At 48.5% G+C, this 16,504-nt stretch overlaps 2 protein-coding genes across 5 annotated transcripts in view; one reads left to right on the top strand and one right to left on the bottom strand.

Annotated features, from left to right (window-relative positions):
• The window catches only part of LOC144702789 (putative inactive protein kinase At3g63330), an 81,595-nt gene that overhangs the window by 39,554 nt on the left and 25,537 nt on the right, over window positions 1-16,504 (bottom strand). For all 4 annotated transcript variants that reach the window (XM_078574841.1, XM_078574842.1, XM_078574845.1 and 1 more), the window contains 2 exons: window positions 11,843-11,993; window positions 11,461-11,653 (listed from right to left, as the gene is read on the bottom strand). In XM_078574841.1, the coding sequence (XP_078430967.1) occupies window positions 11,461-11,653; window positions 11,843-11,993 (344 nt within the window). The remainder of the gene's footprint in view (window positions 1-11,460; window positions 11,654-11,842; window positions 11,994-16,504) is intronic.
• LOC144702597 (uncharacterized) lies at window positions 6,333-8,763 on the top strand. Its single transcript, XM_078574627.1, has one exon. It carries the CDS (start codon window positions 6,538-6,540, stop codon window positions 8,761-8,763), a length of 2,226 nt encoding a protein of 741 aa, XP_078430753.1. The 5' UTR covers window positions 6,333-6,537.

Here is a 16,504-nt window from a genome sequence, read left to right as displayed (position 1 = left end):
GCGCGCAGAGCGGCAGGCAGTGGCGGAGACAAGGGGGGGCTGGGGGGGCCCAGCCCCCCCTAGCGAAAATTTCCTGAAGAAATTTAGTAGGGGGGGCCACCCCCTATTAAATTTATTCAGGTCGGGGGAGAGCTTCTCTGTTTCTCTTTCGAGAAAGAAAGAGAGAGGGAAAGCAAGAGAGGGAGAGGAAAGGAGCGCCCGCCCGAATCCCCGCCAGAGCCCAGCTGAATCCCCGCCAAAGCCCTGCGGAATCTCCGCCAGGGCCCCGCCAGATCCCCGCCAGAGCCTAGCCGCAGCACCCCTAACCCCTGTCTCTGCCATTGATGAGAACCTGGCGCCGGCGGCCATCTCTGCGGAAGCATCGGTGGAGTACGTCGCTTCCGGTGATCTACAGCCTTTGGACGATCTTGAGAAGAAGCTCGAGGTAGGATCCGAGTGAATTTTTCCGTGATTTTTCCGTGAATCAGTTTTCACATCAAATCATACTGCTAGAGCTGCTAATTAGATTCAGTGATGCTTTATCTCAAAACCTTAATGATTGACTACACTACCCTAATGAGTAATGAAAACTGATTATAACCAACTATTTGTTTTAGCTAATCCACCACTGCTCAGGCTTTGTTGCATAGAAATTCCAAAGATATTTTAACTATTCATATGTGAACCGTAAGTCCTTTAGGAATGCGTTCACTAAAACACCGCAAGTTGGTGAACACGAGAGGGCAGACTGATTGAACTTTTATTTTTTACTGAACTTCAATTTATAAAAAGATTAAATGTCTAACTAGTATTCTCCTTCCTCTTGATGTCCCACCAGTTGCTCCCCAGATAACAGAAATAAAGAAAGTCTTACGAGGGTTGAGAAGCTGCATGGCAAACTTTCTGACTCAACATAAACTGAGCTAAATCATAAAAACGTCTAAAATGGGGTTTCACTGGTATGTTCATTTATGAGTCAATTACAAGTTTTATTTGTACAGTTGTACTATGTACTTCATATTTGAATTTTCACTATATTTATGCAGATATTTTTTTATCAAAAATATGGGATACGTTCAGGATTTGTCCTTTTGATTTCAAAGAAAATAAAAACTAAAGTACAATTCAAACGTGGAATCAAAATGCTGCACATAAAATGTCTTGAAGCTTAATGTGGTATTAGAGCAGTCTTAGTGGGGAGCTATTTTCTGAGACTAATAAATCACACAACTGCTAATTACATCATACATATGGCATTTTCAAGGACTATACTAGGTTTCATGTCTACTAAACTTCGTGTGCTACGGGATGACCACTTTTTCTACATATCAAGAGCAGATACAAAGAACTAAATAACAACAATACTAAGACTGCCACCCACTGAGCCAACTGGCTCAGTCCGGATAAAACCTATTGGTCAACAGTTGTCTATGAGTCTCCCTATGTAGTCAACCTGTTGGCCGAAGGCGCCGCCGGTCAGTTGCTCTCAGCGCAGCCACCAGGGAGGGCGAGCGGCGGTGCTTCCGATGCCTCTCACGAGGACACTTTATTCGGGAGTGCCGGGAGCCCGTCGTCTGTCGTCTGTGCTTCCACTTGGGGCACCGACAGGCAGTCTGTCCGCAGGCGCGGACATACCATCAGGAGCCCGCCTGGACGTGGCCCCCACCAGACCTGCCGGCTCTATGCCTAGTTGGGGAGGTGACTAGCGGTCGACCAAAGGTGGAACAAGTGTTGCGACACCTTCAGTCCAAATAGCCAGAAACGGGGAGTGCAGAAGTGCATCGACTTTCCTCGGGCGATTTCTTCATGCGCAACCTGACGAGGGCCAACCTCCAAGCACTGCGGGGACGGGAAGAGGAAGTCAACGGAGGCGGCCGGATTATATGGCGCAGGCCAAATCCTGCGGACGGGGCGAGCAAGCTCAGCCAACATATTGTGCCGCTTATACTTCGGGGGATCCCATTCGGGCGTCGGACATGGGTGCAAGTAGCCAAGATAACACAGCCTACTGGAGCCCTACGTTGGATCGTCTCCAACGGCCTCAAATCAGGGGACCCGAATAGTGTGGCGGTCGAGATTACAGTCCCCGCCGGGGCGGCCATCCCGCCGGTGGTCGTCAGCGAAGGAGATGGGGTCGCCTACATGATCCAGGTTGCGATTCCCCTCCCTCCGCCGACGCAACCGAGATCCAGCGGCCAAGCAGGCCAAGAAGACAGACCCGCGGACTGGTCGCTGGAGGTGGACAAGAGCCCCCCCAAAGCAACACCCCAAAGCAAGACGGTGTCGTCCCATGACCACACGGAGTCGTCACCACTAGCGACGGAGCAGTCGCCGTCTACCCGGAGGAAGCCACAGGCCAACACAGACGCGGCAAGGTCGATGCACTTCCCACCCTCCACCACGGGTCCGGCGACTCCCTCCGATGACCCGCCCACCCTCAACACGGAACATGAGTCCCCCATAGCCACCCGGGGGACAGTCACCATGGAGGGGGACACGACGCCGGCTCCTACACTAACGTCGACTACGCCTCCTTCGTCGGGCCCCATCTCCGCCCGTGTTCCCTGGGATTCAGGCCAGCCTCAACCCCCGGTGGTGGACAACATCCAGAGCCCTGGGACGCTTCAGCAAGCGGGCTTGACCGCCACAAGCCACAGCCACAATCGGGAAGATCGGGACCACGGCAACAGGGTCAGCCGAGCGGTGTATATGGGGCATGCGAAGCGAATGCTAGGGGCGCAACAACTCTACTACAAGCGCAAGGGTAGCAATCAGAAGCCAAGCACGATCATGTCCCGGCAAGAGGTCGACACCTACCTGGAAGAGCTCAATGGGACCATGGTCCGACCCGTGATATCCCCAGACGCGGGAAAGATCGCTAAGGCGGCAGGGGTGCAACTGCTGCCGCAGCACGAAGAGGTCCAACCGGCTCCCCCATGAAGTGCATCTCGTGGAATGTTCGTGGGCTCCGAGATGCCCGTAGGCGACGGATAATCGGCCAATATCTCCGGGAATGGGAAGCTACAGTCATTTGCCTCCAGGAGACCATGCTGGAAACGTGTGATGCATGCACTTGAAATGTCTTGGGGCGGGGACATCTCCAGGGCTTCGCGGCACGTCCGGCCACGGGAAGAGCCGGAGGGGTGTTGGTGGCATGGTCTGAGGATCACTTCGAAGAAGCTGACAGGGGGATAGGGCGCCATCTAGGCAATGGGTGGTCATCTCGGTGTACGGCCCGGCGTCCCCATCCAACCGCGCAGAATTATGGGAGGATCTGGAATCGGTGGCGGGGCGATTCCGGGGTCTCCCCCTACTGGCGGGGGGGGACTTCAATGTCACCCTAGAAGCGGGAGATCGACCAACTGGCGCGGGAGGGCATGACTGTGGGTCACAACAGCTCTGGGACTTCATCTCCACCGAAGGTCTTCAGGAAATGGGCCCGTCGAATAGCACGTATACGTGGCGCAGCTCCGCCCATCCTCAATCCCTCTCGAGGCTGGACAGATTCCTCTATTCGACGGAACTCATGGAGACACATCCCTCAGCTGAAGTTGTCGCGCTGCCAAGACCAATGTCTGACCACTCGCCAATAGTGTGGCGGCCAAGACCGGATGGCCTACATTCCACTTATTTCAAGCTGGATAGATTAATGCTACGAGAAAACAGGTTCCGGAACGATGTCCAGCGGTGGTGGGAGACATGGCTGCACTCCGCGGGCGGAGCCCGGGACCTCCCGTCCAAGCTAAGTGGCCTCCACTCGTTCCTAAAATCGACCCAACAGCAGAGGAGAGCGGACCGGAGCCGCTATAGAGATGCAGCCTTGGAACAGATAAAACAGTGGGATGATGTTGAAGATACTAGACCCCTCACGGGGGAGGAGATGCAAGAACGCCGTCGGCACAAATCCACGGTGACGGAAGAGGATTACAAACGAGAAATGGAATGGCAGCAGCGCTCGAGACAGCTCTGGCTCAAAGAAGGGGGACAACACCCGATTTTTCCACATGTGTGCCAACGGGCGGCGAAGGAGGAACCGGATCGCCAGAGTGCGTGTGGGGGGCACAGTGCACGCGGAGGCGGCAGAGATTGGCCAGGCTCTTGCACGACACTTTTTCGCCGTCTCCCGGAAGGGACCTAGACATGTCTGGCGATGGTCCGGCCGCGGAGTAGCCACGTTGACGGAGACTCAAAAACAGGGGCTGACCACCCCATTCACGGAGGAGGAAGTTAAGGCGGCTATACGAGGCCTCAATGCTGAGGGGGCCCCAGGACCCGACGGCATCCCAGTCTTCTTCTACAAACAATTTTGGCCCACAATCGGTCCGGACCTGCTGCAGGCCATGGCACAACTATGGAGGGGGGAGCTCAACATGGCCCAGTTTAACCGATCACACCTAGTGTTGTTGCCTAAAAAGCAAGGAGCGGAAGACATCGGTGATTTCCGCCCCATCTCCCTCTCGAACACCATATATCTCCTCATGGCCAAGGTGCTGGCTAATCGCTTGCGGGAAGTGATTGATGGACTCGTCAGCTGCTATCAGTCAGCCTTCATCCGGGGCAGGAAGATTTCCTACGGAGCCTGCCTGGATAGGCACAGCCTGGGCAGACTCCAACGGCAGCCGTCGGCGTTCTGGCAAGGAATATCACAAGTCTCCCAGCTGACTTGGCAGCATTACACCCCCCAACTCGGCGAAGGGGGACTTTTCGCTTTTGGCTCGACGATTGGTCGGGTCAAGGGAGGCTAAAGGAGAAATACCCCCGCCTGTTTGCGCTAGCACAGGATCCGCGCGCCGCGGTCCGGGTGTGCTGGCACAAGGGATGGTCGCCGACTTTTTGAGGGCACCTGTCAGATCAACGACAAAGGGACCTCCAGGAGTTGAAGCTTTCACTGGGGCAGCTTACGCCCATCGAGGACGGGGCCGACCGGGTCGTATGGCGGGGAGCAGTTTTCTCCGCGAGAACGGTATACTCACGGCTCTGTAAATCTCACTCCCCGGCTGTCCCAGACCTCCCCGGGGGGTGTCGCCTCATCTGGAAGCGGAAGATCCCCTTGACTGTGAAGATATTTGACTGGTTGCTGCTGAGGCGTCGACTCACTACGCGAAGTGTACGGCGAAAATGGAGACCGGGGGAATCAGCCGAGTGCGCCCTGTGCAGAGGGGAACTCAAGGACTGCGACCATCTGTTCTTCCGCTGCCCCCTGGCGCGGGAGGTGTGGACTACGGAAGAGATCCCGGGTGTGGCCACCCGATCGGTAGAGTCCTTCTGGACATCGCTCCGGGGCGGGCCATACCAGAGTGAAGCCGAGTGGCAAAGACTCTTTGCCATCCTTTGGACCTTGTGGCTTCACCGAAATGAGGTCATCTTTCGGAGTCGACTACCAGTAGCTCTGGCAGTCATACAAGACGCCAGGGCTCTCGCTTCAGTGTGGTGCCGCGGCATGTAACCGCGTTTCGCCTCTAGTCATCCATACCTTGTAATGATTTACATAGTTATGGCAATGGGGGCACCGTCTTACTGGTGACCCCCTTTTTCGTTTCAAAAAAAAAAATCTACTTGAACGTAATTACGCGCTATCCGGTGATTATAGATGTCGCTGATACATAATCTTGTTGAATTCCGCAGACATTGTTGGAGGACTTGAGATCTAATGATTGGCTGAAGCTGTGCGATGCCCTAAATAATGAGCGCCGGCTCGTTTTGCATCACTCCTCTTTGATGACTCCGATTCTGTAAGTAAAACCACTCCTCTCGTTTACATTATTTCATGATTATCGTTTAAATGTTTCTGAAATGATTATCGTTTAAATGTTGTCAAACTTCTCTTTGATCAAAGAATCATAAAGATCTATAAGAGAAACAGTTTCGCAGCTCGTGGTTGACTGGTTGCAAAATACTTTTTCAATGATTTTGAAATAAGGGATGGCTTTGATGAAAGAATCATCAATCTGGGTATCCAAAATTATCCACTGCATTATTAATATTATTATATTCCAGTTTTTTGTCAGATCGTCATCCAATTTCATTTTGATTATTCTATGCAAGTTCAATTTTGAACTATGAATCTCATTTGAATTGTTATATTCCTGATAGCTGCCTCGCTCTTGCTCTATTATGTTGCCATGAATTCCTGCAGCCTATCTCAAGAGGAATCACTGATTAATCTCAAGAAAGAGTTGGATGATCTGGGACTTGATCACAACAATCTCGTCTTTTGCTTCCAGCCATCCTGACGTTTGTCAGCATGCTCTCACTTTGATCGACTCTTATCTTGAGAACTTCAGCACTTGCGGCATCGCCTTACTATACAAAAAGCATCTGCGGACATGTTCCCCAATGGAAAAAAGAAGGCATAGATCAGAAAACAGGTTGCAGTCCTCAATCACTAGCTTCTTTTTCAAAAGACAGAAAACGGAGCATCCTTTGGCACCAATTACTGAAACACCAGCCGACGGTGCCACATTGCTGCCCACTGCGGAATCAGAAGTTGTTGTTCCTATCTCTCCCATCGCCTACAATCCAATTTCAACCGAGGATGGCTTGGAACGAGATCCTGGAATGAGGAATTTGATTCACAGCCAATCTGTCAGCGAAGAGACTCTTATTGACAAGTACCTAGAGCTCGGCCCCTTCCAGCCTCGCTTATCAAAGTATCCGGTCGACTTGAAGACAGGCAGGTCTTTTTCTGCGAGTTGGTTTCAGCGCTTCGCGTGGTTAGAGTACTCCATTGCTAATGACAGCGCGTTCTGCTTTGTGTGCTATCTGTTCCGTCCTTCAAAACAGACAGCTCGCTCAAGCTCTCAATTCATCACAGGTGGTTTTAAGCGATGGAAAAAAGCTTTGGAGAAAAACAAAGGCCTCATTCAGCACAACTCTATCGACCACACCGATGCGATTGCCACTATGGAAAAACGAAAGGCTAAAGTATTGCTTTGCATTCTAAGTCGCTTAGATGGTGACCAGAAATCAGCACAAGTTGCCCAAGTTGTCGCCACTGCCAAGGTTGTTCTTCATCTGGCATTACAAGGCTTGGCCTTCCGTAGTCACCAAGAAAGCCACGAATCTTTGAATAGAGGCAATTTTCTTGAAACATTGGATTTCTTGGTACGCAATGACTCAGATCTCCGAAAGTCAATTACATGCCTGCCTAAGAATGCAAAATATACATCTCCTGATGTCCAGAAGGAGATGACAAAAGCTACTGCAGATATTGTAAGACAAACAATCAGGGAAGAGCTCGGTGATGGATATTTCTGCTTGGTTGTTGATGAAGCCAGATGTGAGGCCAGGAAGGAATGGATGAGCGTCGTTCTGCGTTTCGTCGATCAGCATGGAGAAATTCGTGAGAGGTTCGCAGGCGCCATTCACGTGGAAGATACAAGATCTGAGACGTTATTTCAGCATCTTCTGGGATTCGTTCACTGTTTTGGCTTGGACATTAAACGTCTTCGCGGGCAAGCTTACGACGGTGCCTCGAACATGAGAGGTGAATTCAATGGTTTACAAGCCCTTCTTCGATCTCATGTTCCATTTGCCTTTTATGTTCACTGTTTCACTCACCAGCTGAACCTTGTTATTGTTGCCGTGGCGACTGAGGTTCATTCTATCGCCCAGTTCTTCTGTTCAGTCCAACATATCTTCAACATTTGCGGTGCATCATGCAAACGGAACGATGCGCTTCAGAGCTCTCATGCCAAATTTATCCAAAAAGCCATTGAATTAGGGGACGTTGTTATTGGTAAGGGGCAAAATCAGATGAGAAGTCTTGGTTCGATTTCTTCCACGAGATGGAACTGCAGATTGTCGGCATTGAAATCCATCGCTAATTTGTTTTCTGCAATCTGCGATGTTCTTGAAATGGTTGCTGAAGATGCTGTTGCACCTGAAAAACGTGTTGAGGCTGATCATCTGCTAGAGAAGATCTCATCATTTGAGTTCACGTTTGGTTTGATGCTGATGACAGAAGTTTTGACCGTTACCAATACGCTCTCAGTATCGCTTCAAAAGAAAGACCAAGACTTAGTGAATGCATGTGCGATGATTAAGTCTGCAAAGTTGGAAATTCAGTCTGTCAGAGATGAGGGGTTCCCAGGCATTCTTGATAGGTTGGTGGCATTCTCCTTTTTGCATGGTATTGTAGTCCCGCCATTAGATGAACAGTGGCAACCATCTGGAAGACGCATGCGTGGCAGACCGCCTCAAAGTCGCGAACTATCCTACAAAGATCATTATCGGCTGGAGGTTTTCATTCCAGTTCTTGACCAACTCCGTTCCGAACTTGATTGTCGGTTCAGTGAGACTGTGGGTGAGTTAATGGACTTAGCATCATGTCTGCAACCGAATGACAACTTCCATCGTTTCGACTGCCAGAAAATCCTTCGCCTTGCAAAAGTGTACTCAGAAGATTTCTCGGACGTTGATCGCCTGGGTTTGGAATCAGAACTCCGCTCCTTTAAGTCCACTCTCATATCCCATCCGGATTTCGGAATCGAACTTAAGTCAATCGCTGATCTGCTTCCCATCGTCATCAAGAGCGGACTTAGAGTCAATTTTCCTCTCTGCACTCGCCTTATTCGACTGATTCTTACATTGCCCGTCTCAACCGCCACAACGGAGCGATCTTTCTCTGCTCTTAAGATTGTGAAAACCAGACTGAGGACATCGATGGGTGATTCATGGTTAGTTGATCTTCTTACGATCTACATAGAAAAGGGAATTGCCCGCAACATCCCCATTGATAGTGTCGTCAGTGGATTTAACGCAATGAAATCGCGAAGAGTGTAACTATTCATTCTGAAAATACATTATCTCTTTTTGAATTCTTTGGGTGAGCCCCCCCTGGTGCAAAGTCCTGGCTCCGCCACTGGCGGCAGGCCTAAAGGCGCAGGAGTGACACTACCAAGGCGCATAGAGCCTCGTCTCGTTACTTCATTATCTTCCCTCGTGTTTCCCCATGAAATGACTATGACCACCATGTAACCTCTTTACGAAATGAATGCAATGACCCGATTCTTGTATGGGGCTGCATCCCCACCTTCTCTTCTAACCCCTTCTATACAATCTTAAGCTATTGCGAAGACTTCCACTTCAAAAAAGCAAGGCTGCTCAGTGTTCTGCTCCAAGCACACGTCAGATTCGAGCATTGTTCCTAGCTCGGGATTTGACCGCGTGACAAATGCCCATACACTACCGACATGAAGATTCCATGCAACTCTTCCAACAGTTCATCCACTATAAAAATGGGGAAGCCATTGGGAATGGTAAGCTTTGGAGTCCTGAGATCCATAAATAGTTGAAAACGCAAAAAAAGAAGTTAAAACTTGTAAGGCAGGACTGGAAACAACTATTTGATGGTTGTATGATATTCAGATCTAGTAACTCATGTCTGAGGAATTCCACTTTATTTGTATGAAGATGGAAATAGCTGTACATAGGGATGATGTTACAGGATTGAAAATAAGGATAAGATGGATTTCTTGATAGTAATCCCTATGCCGGGACAAGATTGTGGGCTGCTCAAACACATTGGGATCAGCTGCTATGATCTGATCAAGGAAAGAATCGATAGAATGATCATACAACTCCACAATAATGATTGCTGTTGAGTCATAATGATTGATGTTCTCCAATTCTCTGATACAGAAACCCCATTCTTGATGACCTTGTTCCTTGCCATAGGAGGATAACATCATATTGTTTAGATCAGGGTCAGCACGGATAGTATGAACAGTATTCTATTTTATAACCTTGATCATTTAGTGATTATAGTTGGAATGGAACTAATCCACGATTCTCAGCCATAGAATTCACAATATAATATCAACATTCCCCGTGGGAAAAGGAATAAAATTTTGCTCAAAATAAAAGGTTTTGAAGTACCAGAGTAATTTCAGGTACGTCTATAAGATACGTTGCTCAGTATTATGCATGATTTGAGGTAGGGGCGAACACATAGGAAGTGAATAACCTTTTGATGGATGAAGTTTTATGTCGCTCCTCCAACTATTAATACCCTCATCTTAAGATTTTTGATAGATCCCCATCAATTAAAGGATCAATGTCTTCACATTGAAGCAGCTTTGGTAAAAACATGCATCGTAAAGAGGAGACTTTCAGGTGTCATGGATTCATTCAACTGCATCAGGCTTTCTTCAATCATTAGTTGAGCTTAGTCCTCATCATCTTATTGCAACATAAATATGCTGAGTTTCTTCAAACACCTTTGTCCTGGAGTATATGGTTCATTCCAGCTATACATACACCCTCTCTTTCTTCTGTAAGAATTCCTAATTGGAAAGTCTACTTAATTTCTTCTTTCTTGATCGGGGTGTTGGATCTCTGGTTGTAGGCTGAACTGTCATTCTGACAGGCATTGTAGATGAGTGATTTAACCAGGATGTACGGTGGAACTACCTTGCTCGATTATGGATACAAGATGAATATAATGCAAATGCCTTTGTTGTTTTGACTGTCCCCTTATTATCCAAAATATAAAATTATTTTCAGCCTCAACGGAGTAGTTCATGATTTCTTGTATACCCTATAGTCTGTGCTTGTTAAATTCATCTATGATTTCTGGCCTCAATACACAGAGATAGGCACTCTCATGAACACACTGAAACCCTCCCTAACCAATTGTATTGCCAAAACACAGAGAGGCACTCTTATGGATACAAGCTGCGGGGCTCTCCTACTGTTCCTGCATCATGGTCATTCACTAACCATTCCATTGGTGACTTCTTGAAGAAATCCCTGCAGGCACTTTTTTAGAGGTCTCCAGACACGTGAGCTTCTCCACACATGCATTTACCAGCGGACCCATACCTTGAGTCCTCTGCATTGCATTCTTGAAAAGAACGTGCAGGAGAGACATGAAGCAAGAGAAAGAGTACAATAGACTGACAAGACCCACATGGCTCAATAGCATTGCCGAAACCATCATCATCAAAATCTTGACACAAAAGGTAGCCAAAATCCATAAAACTTATTATTCATGTAGTTCCTTAGTTCCTACTGCATTCAATGAAAATATAGAAGCTGTTACAATCCCCAAGGATATCTAACAAAATCAAGAAGTAGGACGAGGGAGAAAGACGAGAATTGGAGAGATGGAAGAGGTGTGAGAGAAGAAAAGAGAGCAATAGGTGAACTAAACGTCAAGAACTTACGAATTGGGAGTTCTTGCCATCATGACAGCTGGATATAGATACTCGTGCCAAGAAATCAAAATAATCATTCATCAAAGAGAGTATCGAGTGTCCTAACAACTGGGTATTTATAACCCTATGATTTTCAAGAATCAGTTATTTTCTCACCAAAGGCTCAGTTGTTGACTGAGCCTTGTTGACCGAATCTTCTGTGATGGGTCCTTATCAGGGCTCTAACAGCAGCCAGCTCCTCAAAAATTAAAGAAAATAATGAAAACAATTTGACTCTAACATAAGTATTATTCAAGAAGAAATGTGTAGAGAATGAACTAACCTGAAGTCACTGTTCTTCTGATTAAAAGAATCTGACAAATGAGATCCCCAGTCATTGAAAGGAATAGAGTTGAGTAAACCAAAAAAATTTACTAGGCTTTCACGGCTAACACAGTGGCCTTCAGCATTATCACTGCCCAAGTCAATATCCAAACAGGTACCCTTTTCGTCATAAATGTTTAAAGGCCACATACCTGAAACATGATTCCTTTGTTTCAGCTCAACGATGAGACAGAACAAAGAAAGCATGGGAAAATGTTCCTATATACTCTCACACAATGGAAAATGAAATGAACAAATAACAAAGCAAAAATTGATTCAAGTTAAAAGACATACAGGAGGAGCCAAAATCTAGGATACTGTAGAATGAATAACCAACTTACTTGCATCAGAGGTTTGGCCCTCTAATAAATATGGAACTATATCATTGTGTTCATGAGTCTTCCCAGCCTTTGGGGAAATAAAAACTAAATCAGAACTTTCCTTTAACTCTTCTGCAAGATAAAAGCAGCTTTTTCTGTAATCAGCTTTAACCTGGAAAAACATTAAGACAGATTGATAGATTCATAAGATAAACTCAACAACGGCAGTAGTCATCATATGATTTGAAACAACATTTTCTTTCTTAGGTGCATTAAGGTTAGATACATAAAATTGTAGCTCACGAAATGTCTCAATGTTGTAAAAGGAATTTTGATTCTTTTCTTCCTTCCCAATTACCCACCCAAACCAATGCAGAAGCCACCCTCCTTCCCGATCACCCACACCCGCCCTAGGTGGATGGCCACCTCCACCCCTATCACTCACTTCCTCACTGGTCAGATGGCCATCTCCTCTCTGATTACCACCCCCTCTCCGCCCGTGTCACACTGTCAAATCCAGAGCGAAGAACAATGCTCGGATTGAATGCGTGCTGGCCTTAACACTTGGGCAGGAACATTGAGCAGCCTTCACTTGTGCAGCAGCAGTCTCTTTGGAACACTTTAAGATTGCTTGGAGGTTTTAAGGAGAGAGGTAGGGCTAGGCCCTTATCAGAATATCAGGAGATTTTATTATAATAAGCCAAATTACAGCAGAGGCTGCAGCCATTACAAAAAGGGCACAAGACAAATACAGAAATAACAAGATGAGGCGCAGCTCACACCATTGAATAATGGCGCTCCAGCTCCTTGAGGCCTGCAGTCCCACGCATGCGCCTGCGGACACCACCACTACAAGAGTGATCCTGGGTCAGGCACTGCGCGCCCATGGGCTATAGCTCTCGGCGCATTCACTGGTCGGTCATACCACACGCCCTGACTTCCACCTGCAACACCCTATACTCAGTGCCCATTCCACGCGTCACCAGCACTCGAGCTGACACCTCTACCGCTTTAGTCCACATCAGCGCCGCCATGCTCGACGGCGCGAGCCTTGGCGCCTTCGCGTCGCAGCACTACCCGCAGGAACACGCCCCGTGACCTGAAACTATCTCAGCGCTCTACCCGTCATGCCATGATCTCCTAGCAGGATACAGCCCCACTCCTGCGCAAGGAGTACCCCTGGAATGGAACGTAGGCATTGGCGGCCTGTGCGCATAGCCTGCACGGCTCGCGCACGCGCTGTCCAGGTGGCTAATGTGTGCAGCCCTTACAGCCTGTGTGCGCGATCTGCCCTGAGCCGCCGTGCATGTGCAATGGCAAGCACGAGCACCATGTGGACATTGGCTTTAAAGATCAGGGATGGGCAGTACCACCCATAGAGCGTGTGGTGTCGGCATGACAAACTCGGCTTCCCATCCGAGTTCAAGTATGCAAACACACCCTGCACAGTTATCACGCCTGCCTCTGCACAAGAATGCCGCTTACTTTGGGCCCTTAGAGCTGGGCAGACAGCCACCCTCCCCAATCACCCACCCCACCCCACGCTGAGCAGACAGCCACTCTCCTCCCCAATCACCCACCCACACCCCCCTCCCCCTTGGGCGGGCTGCCAAACTCCTCCCGACACCCACCTCCACACCAGGCAAATGGCTACAATCCTCCACATCAAGCAGGTTATGTCATGCAGGGCTTATGAGAGATGGGCAGAAAAAGGCATGTTTCCAATGGGGGGAAGGTGCATCTCTGGAGAAATGCTGAATCAGTTAACAGTCCAAACGAGGGGCCAAAATAAGGTTTAAAACTTTGACAAATCTCTGTGAGATATTAGTTGAGCTTTGAGGCCAGAGACTTGTAGTACATATTTGTGAACAAGAAAACACTACTTCTTAATCCATAAATGAAAGAGATTACAGGGTTTTATAGGAAGCCCTAATGGGCTGACTAGAGATAGGGCCCTTAATGGGCTAACAGGAGAGAGAAAAATAAAGAAACGTAATAATCATATCAACACTCCCCCTCAAGCTGGAGCATGGATGTTTTCCACACCCAGCTTGGAACAGAGCTCCTCAAACCTAGGGGCATGAAGCCTTTTGGTGAAGATATCTGCAAGTTGTTCAGCGGACGGAACATATGGCGTGCAAAAATCTCCCGATTCAAGCTTCTCTTTGATGAAATGGCGATCAATCTCAATGTGCTTTGTACGATCATGCTGAACGGGGTCATGAGCAATGCTAATCGCCGATTTGTTGTCGCAGAACAGCTGGACAGGGGAGATAACTGGACACCGTAGCTCACGAAGAAGCTGGGTAATCCAAAGTGCTTCACACAGACCATGCGCAAGGGCACGAAACTCCGCTTCAGCACTTGATCGGGAGACCACTTTCTGCTTCTTGCTCCTCCAAGTAATCGGATTGCGGCCCACGAAGGTGCAATATCCAGATGTGGACCGACGATCAACCACAGAGCCAGCATAATCTGCGTCGGTGTAGACTTCGAGACGCAGGCCGGTATGGCGACGAAACAATAGTCCACGGCCAATGGTGCCCTTCAGGAAACGGAGGAGACGATGAGCAGCATGAAAATGGCTCCTGCGAGGAGTCTGCATAAACTGACTCAGAACACCCACTGAATATGCAATGTCCGGACGAGTGTGGGTGAGATAAATCAGTTTGCCCACAAGTCTTCTATATGGTCCAGGCTCAGCAAGCTCCTCATCCGCATCGGCACCAAGTCGATGGTTCGCATCAATCGGTGTCGAAGCAGGCTTGGAGTCCTCCTTTCCAAGCTCACAGAGAAGGTCCACCGTATACTTTCTCTGACAAATAAAGATCCCGCTCGAAGAATATGCCACCTCTATACCAAGAAAGTACCTCAACGGGCCAAGATGGCGAATAGCAAATTCTGACGAAAGATACATAGCCAGCTCCGTAATGGTCGCCGTATCATCACTCGTAAGAATAGATGTCATCCGTATCATTGTGAAACGGCCAAACCACGCACGAGGAGATTGCTTCAAGCCATATAAAGCTTTCTTCAGGCGACAGACAACTGACTGTGGAGTCGACGGCACTAAGGAAGTATAGCCAGGAGGTAGTGCCATGTAGATCTCCTCAGTCAAATCACCATGCAGAAAAGCATTTTTAACATCACATTGCTGCAAAAGCCAGCTACGATCTGCAGCAAGAGCCAAGAGAATCTGGACAGTATTCATCTTGGCGACAGGAGCAAACGTTTCCTGATAATCAATGCCATGCTTCTGTGTGAACCCTTGCGCCACAACACGTGCTTTGTGTCTCTCAATAGAGCCGTCGGAATTGTGCTTCACAGCATAAACCCAACGACTACCCACCAAATGCTTGCCCGGCGGTAGTGGAACAAGATCCCATGTCTCATTTAGAGCAAGGGCGTGGAGCTCCTCCTCCATAGCCTGACGCCAATGCGGAAATGAGAGGGCAATGTCCACCGTCTTCGGAAGGGAGATGGCATCAAGGGAGGTAAGAAGGGCATGATAGGATGAGGAGAGACGATGAGAGGAGGTAGAGGCTTCTAAGGGATAGAGGGGAGATGTAAGAGGGGAAGACAACATGGCTAATGAGGAGTTTTCTGGAGGTGTGGAGGAGGAGGGAGGAGGGATGACTAGAGAAGGGGCAACCCGAGGCTTGCGACGAGCAAGGGTGATACTGTAACGCTTTTCAGGCGGGCAGCGGTGTATAGGAAGCGGTGGGACCGAAGAAGGTTCGGCAGGAGTGGAGAAATCAGCAGTAGGAGCAGGAGGAATCTCCATAGAAGGTTCGGACACGGGGGCTGGTGGAGAACTGGGGAACACGGTCTCTATAGGAACCACGAGAGGAGACGCGGTTGGAGGAGTAAACGAGGAAGGGCTAGGGACTGGTGACGAGGTAGAGGGTGGAGGAAGAATGAGAAATTCAAGTGGATCGGGTTGAGGTGAAGAAGGTGGTAGAATTGGAGGAGAAGGAGAGTAATATGGAAGAAGTTCATCAAAGGTGGCATCCTTGGTGACGATAAAATGACGAGAGAGAGGATGATAACAGATATAACCTTTTTGGGTGAAAGAGTATCCAACGAACACACACTTGAGGGCACGAGGGTCGAGCTTATCACGACCAAGTTGATGGTTAGGCGCATAACAGACACATCCGAAAACACGAGGGGTGAGATTGGTTCGGAGAGAGAGGTTTGGAAAAGAATGCTGAAGACGATCAATTGGAGTGGAATAGTCAAGCACTCGAGATGGGAGGCGATTGAGGAGATGGATTGCAGTGGAGACGGCTTCACCCCAGAAATATTTAGGCACATGCATGTGGAAGAGAAGGCTCTGGGTCATGTCAAAGATGTGACGGAATTTTCTTTCTGCAACACTATTTTGTCGGGGGGTATATGGGCAGGAGGTTTCATGGATAACGCCTTTTTCTTGGAAGAAGGTGCTCAACGTGGAGTTGACGTAGTCTTCAGCATTGTCGGAGCGGAAGCGACTAATGGATGTAGAAAATTGGGTTTGAATAAGAGAATAGAATTGGGGAATAACACGAGATATCTCCGATTTATTCTTTAAGAAATACGCCCAAGTGAATCGAGTAGCGTCATCAATGAAAATGCATAACCACCGAGTGCCGGAAGTGCTATGAACTGGGGATGGTCCCCACACGTCGGTGTGAATAAGAG

Source organism: Wolffia australiana, chromosome 4, assembly GCF_029677425.1.
Source record: "Wolffia australiana isolate 7733 chromosome 4, ASM2967742v1".
Taxonomy (NCBI): Eukaryota; Viridiplantae; Streptophyta; class Magnoliopsida; order Alismatales; family Araceae; genus Wolffia; species Wolffia australiana.
Note: the sequence above shows the minus strand (reverse complement) of the source record. Positions and strands in the feature narration are given on the sequence as shown.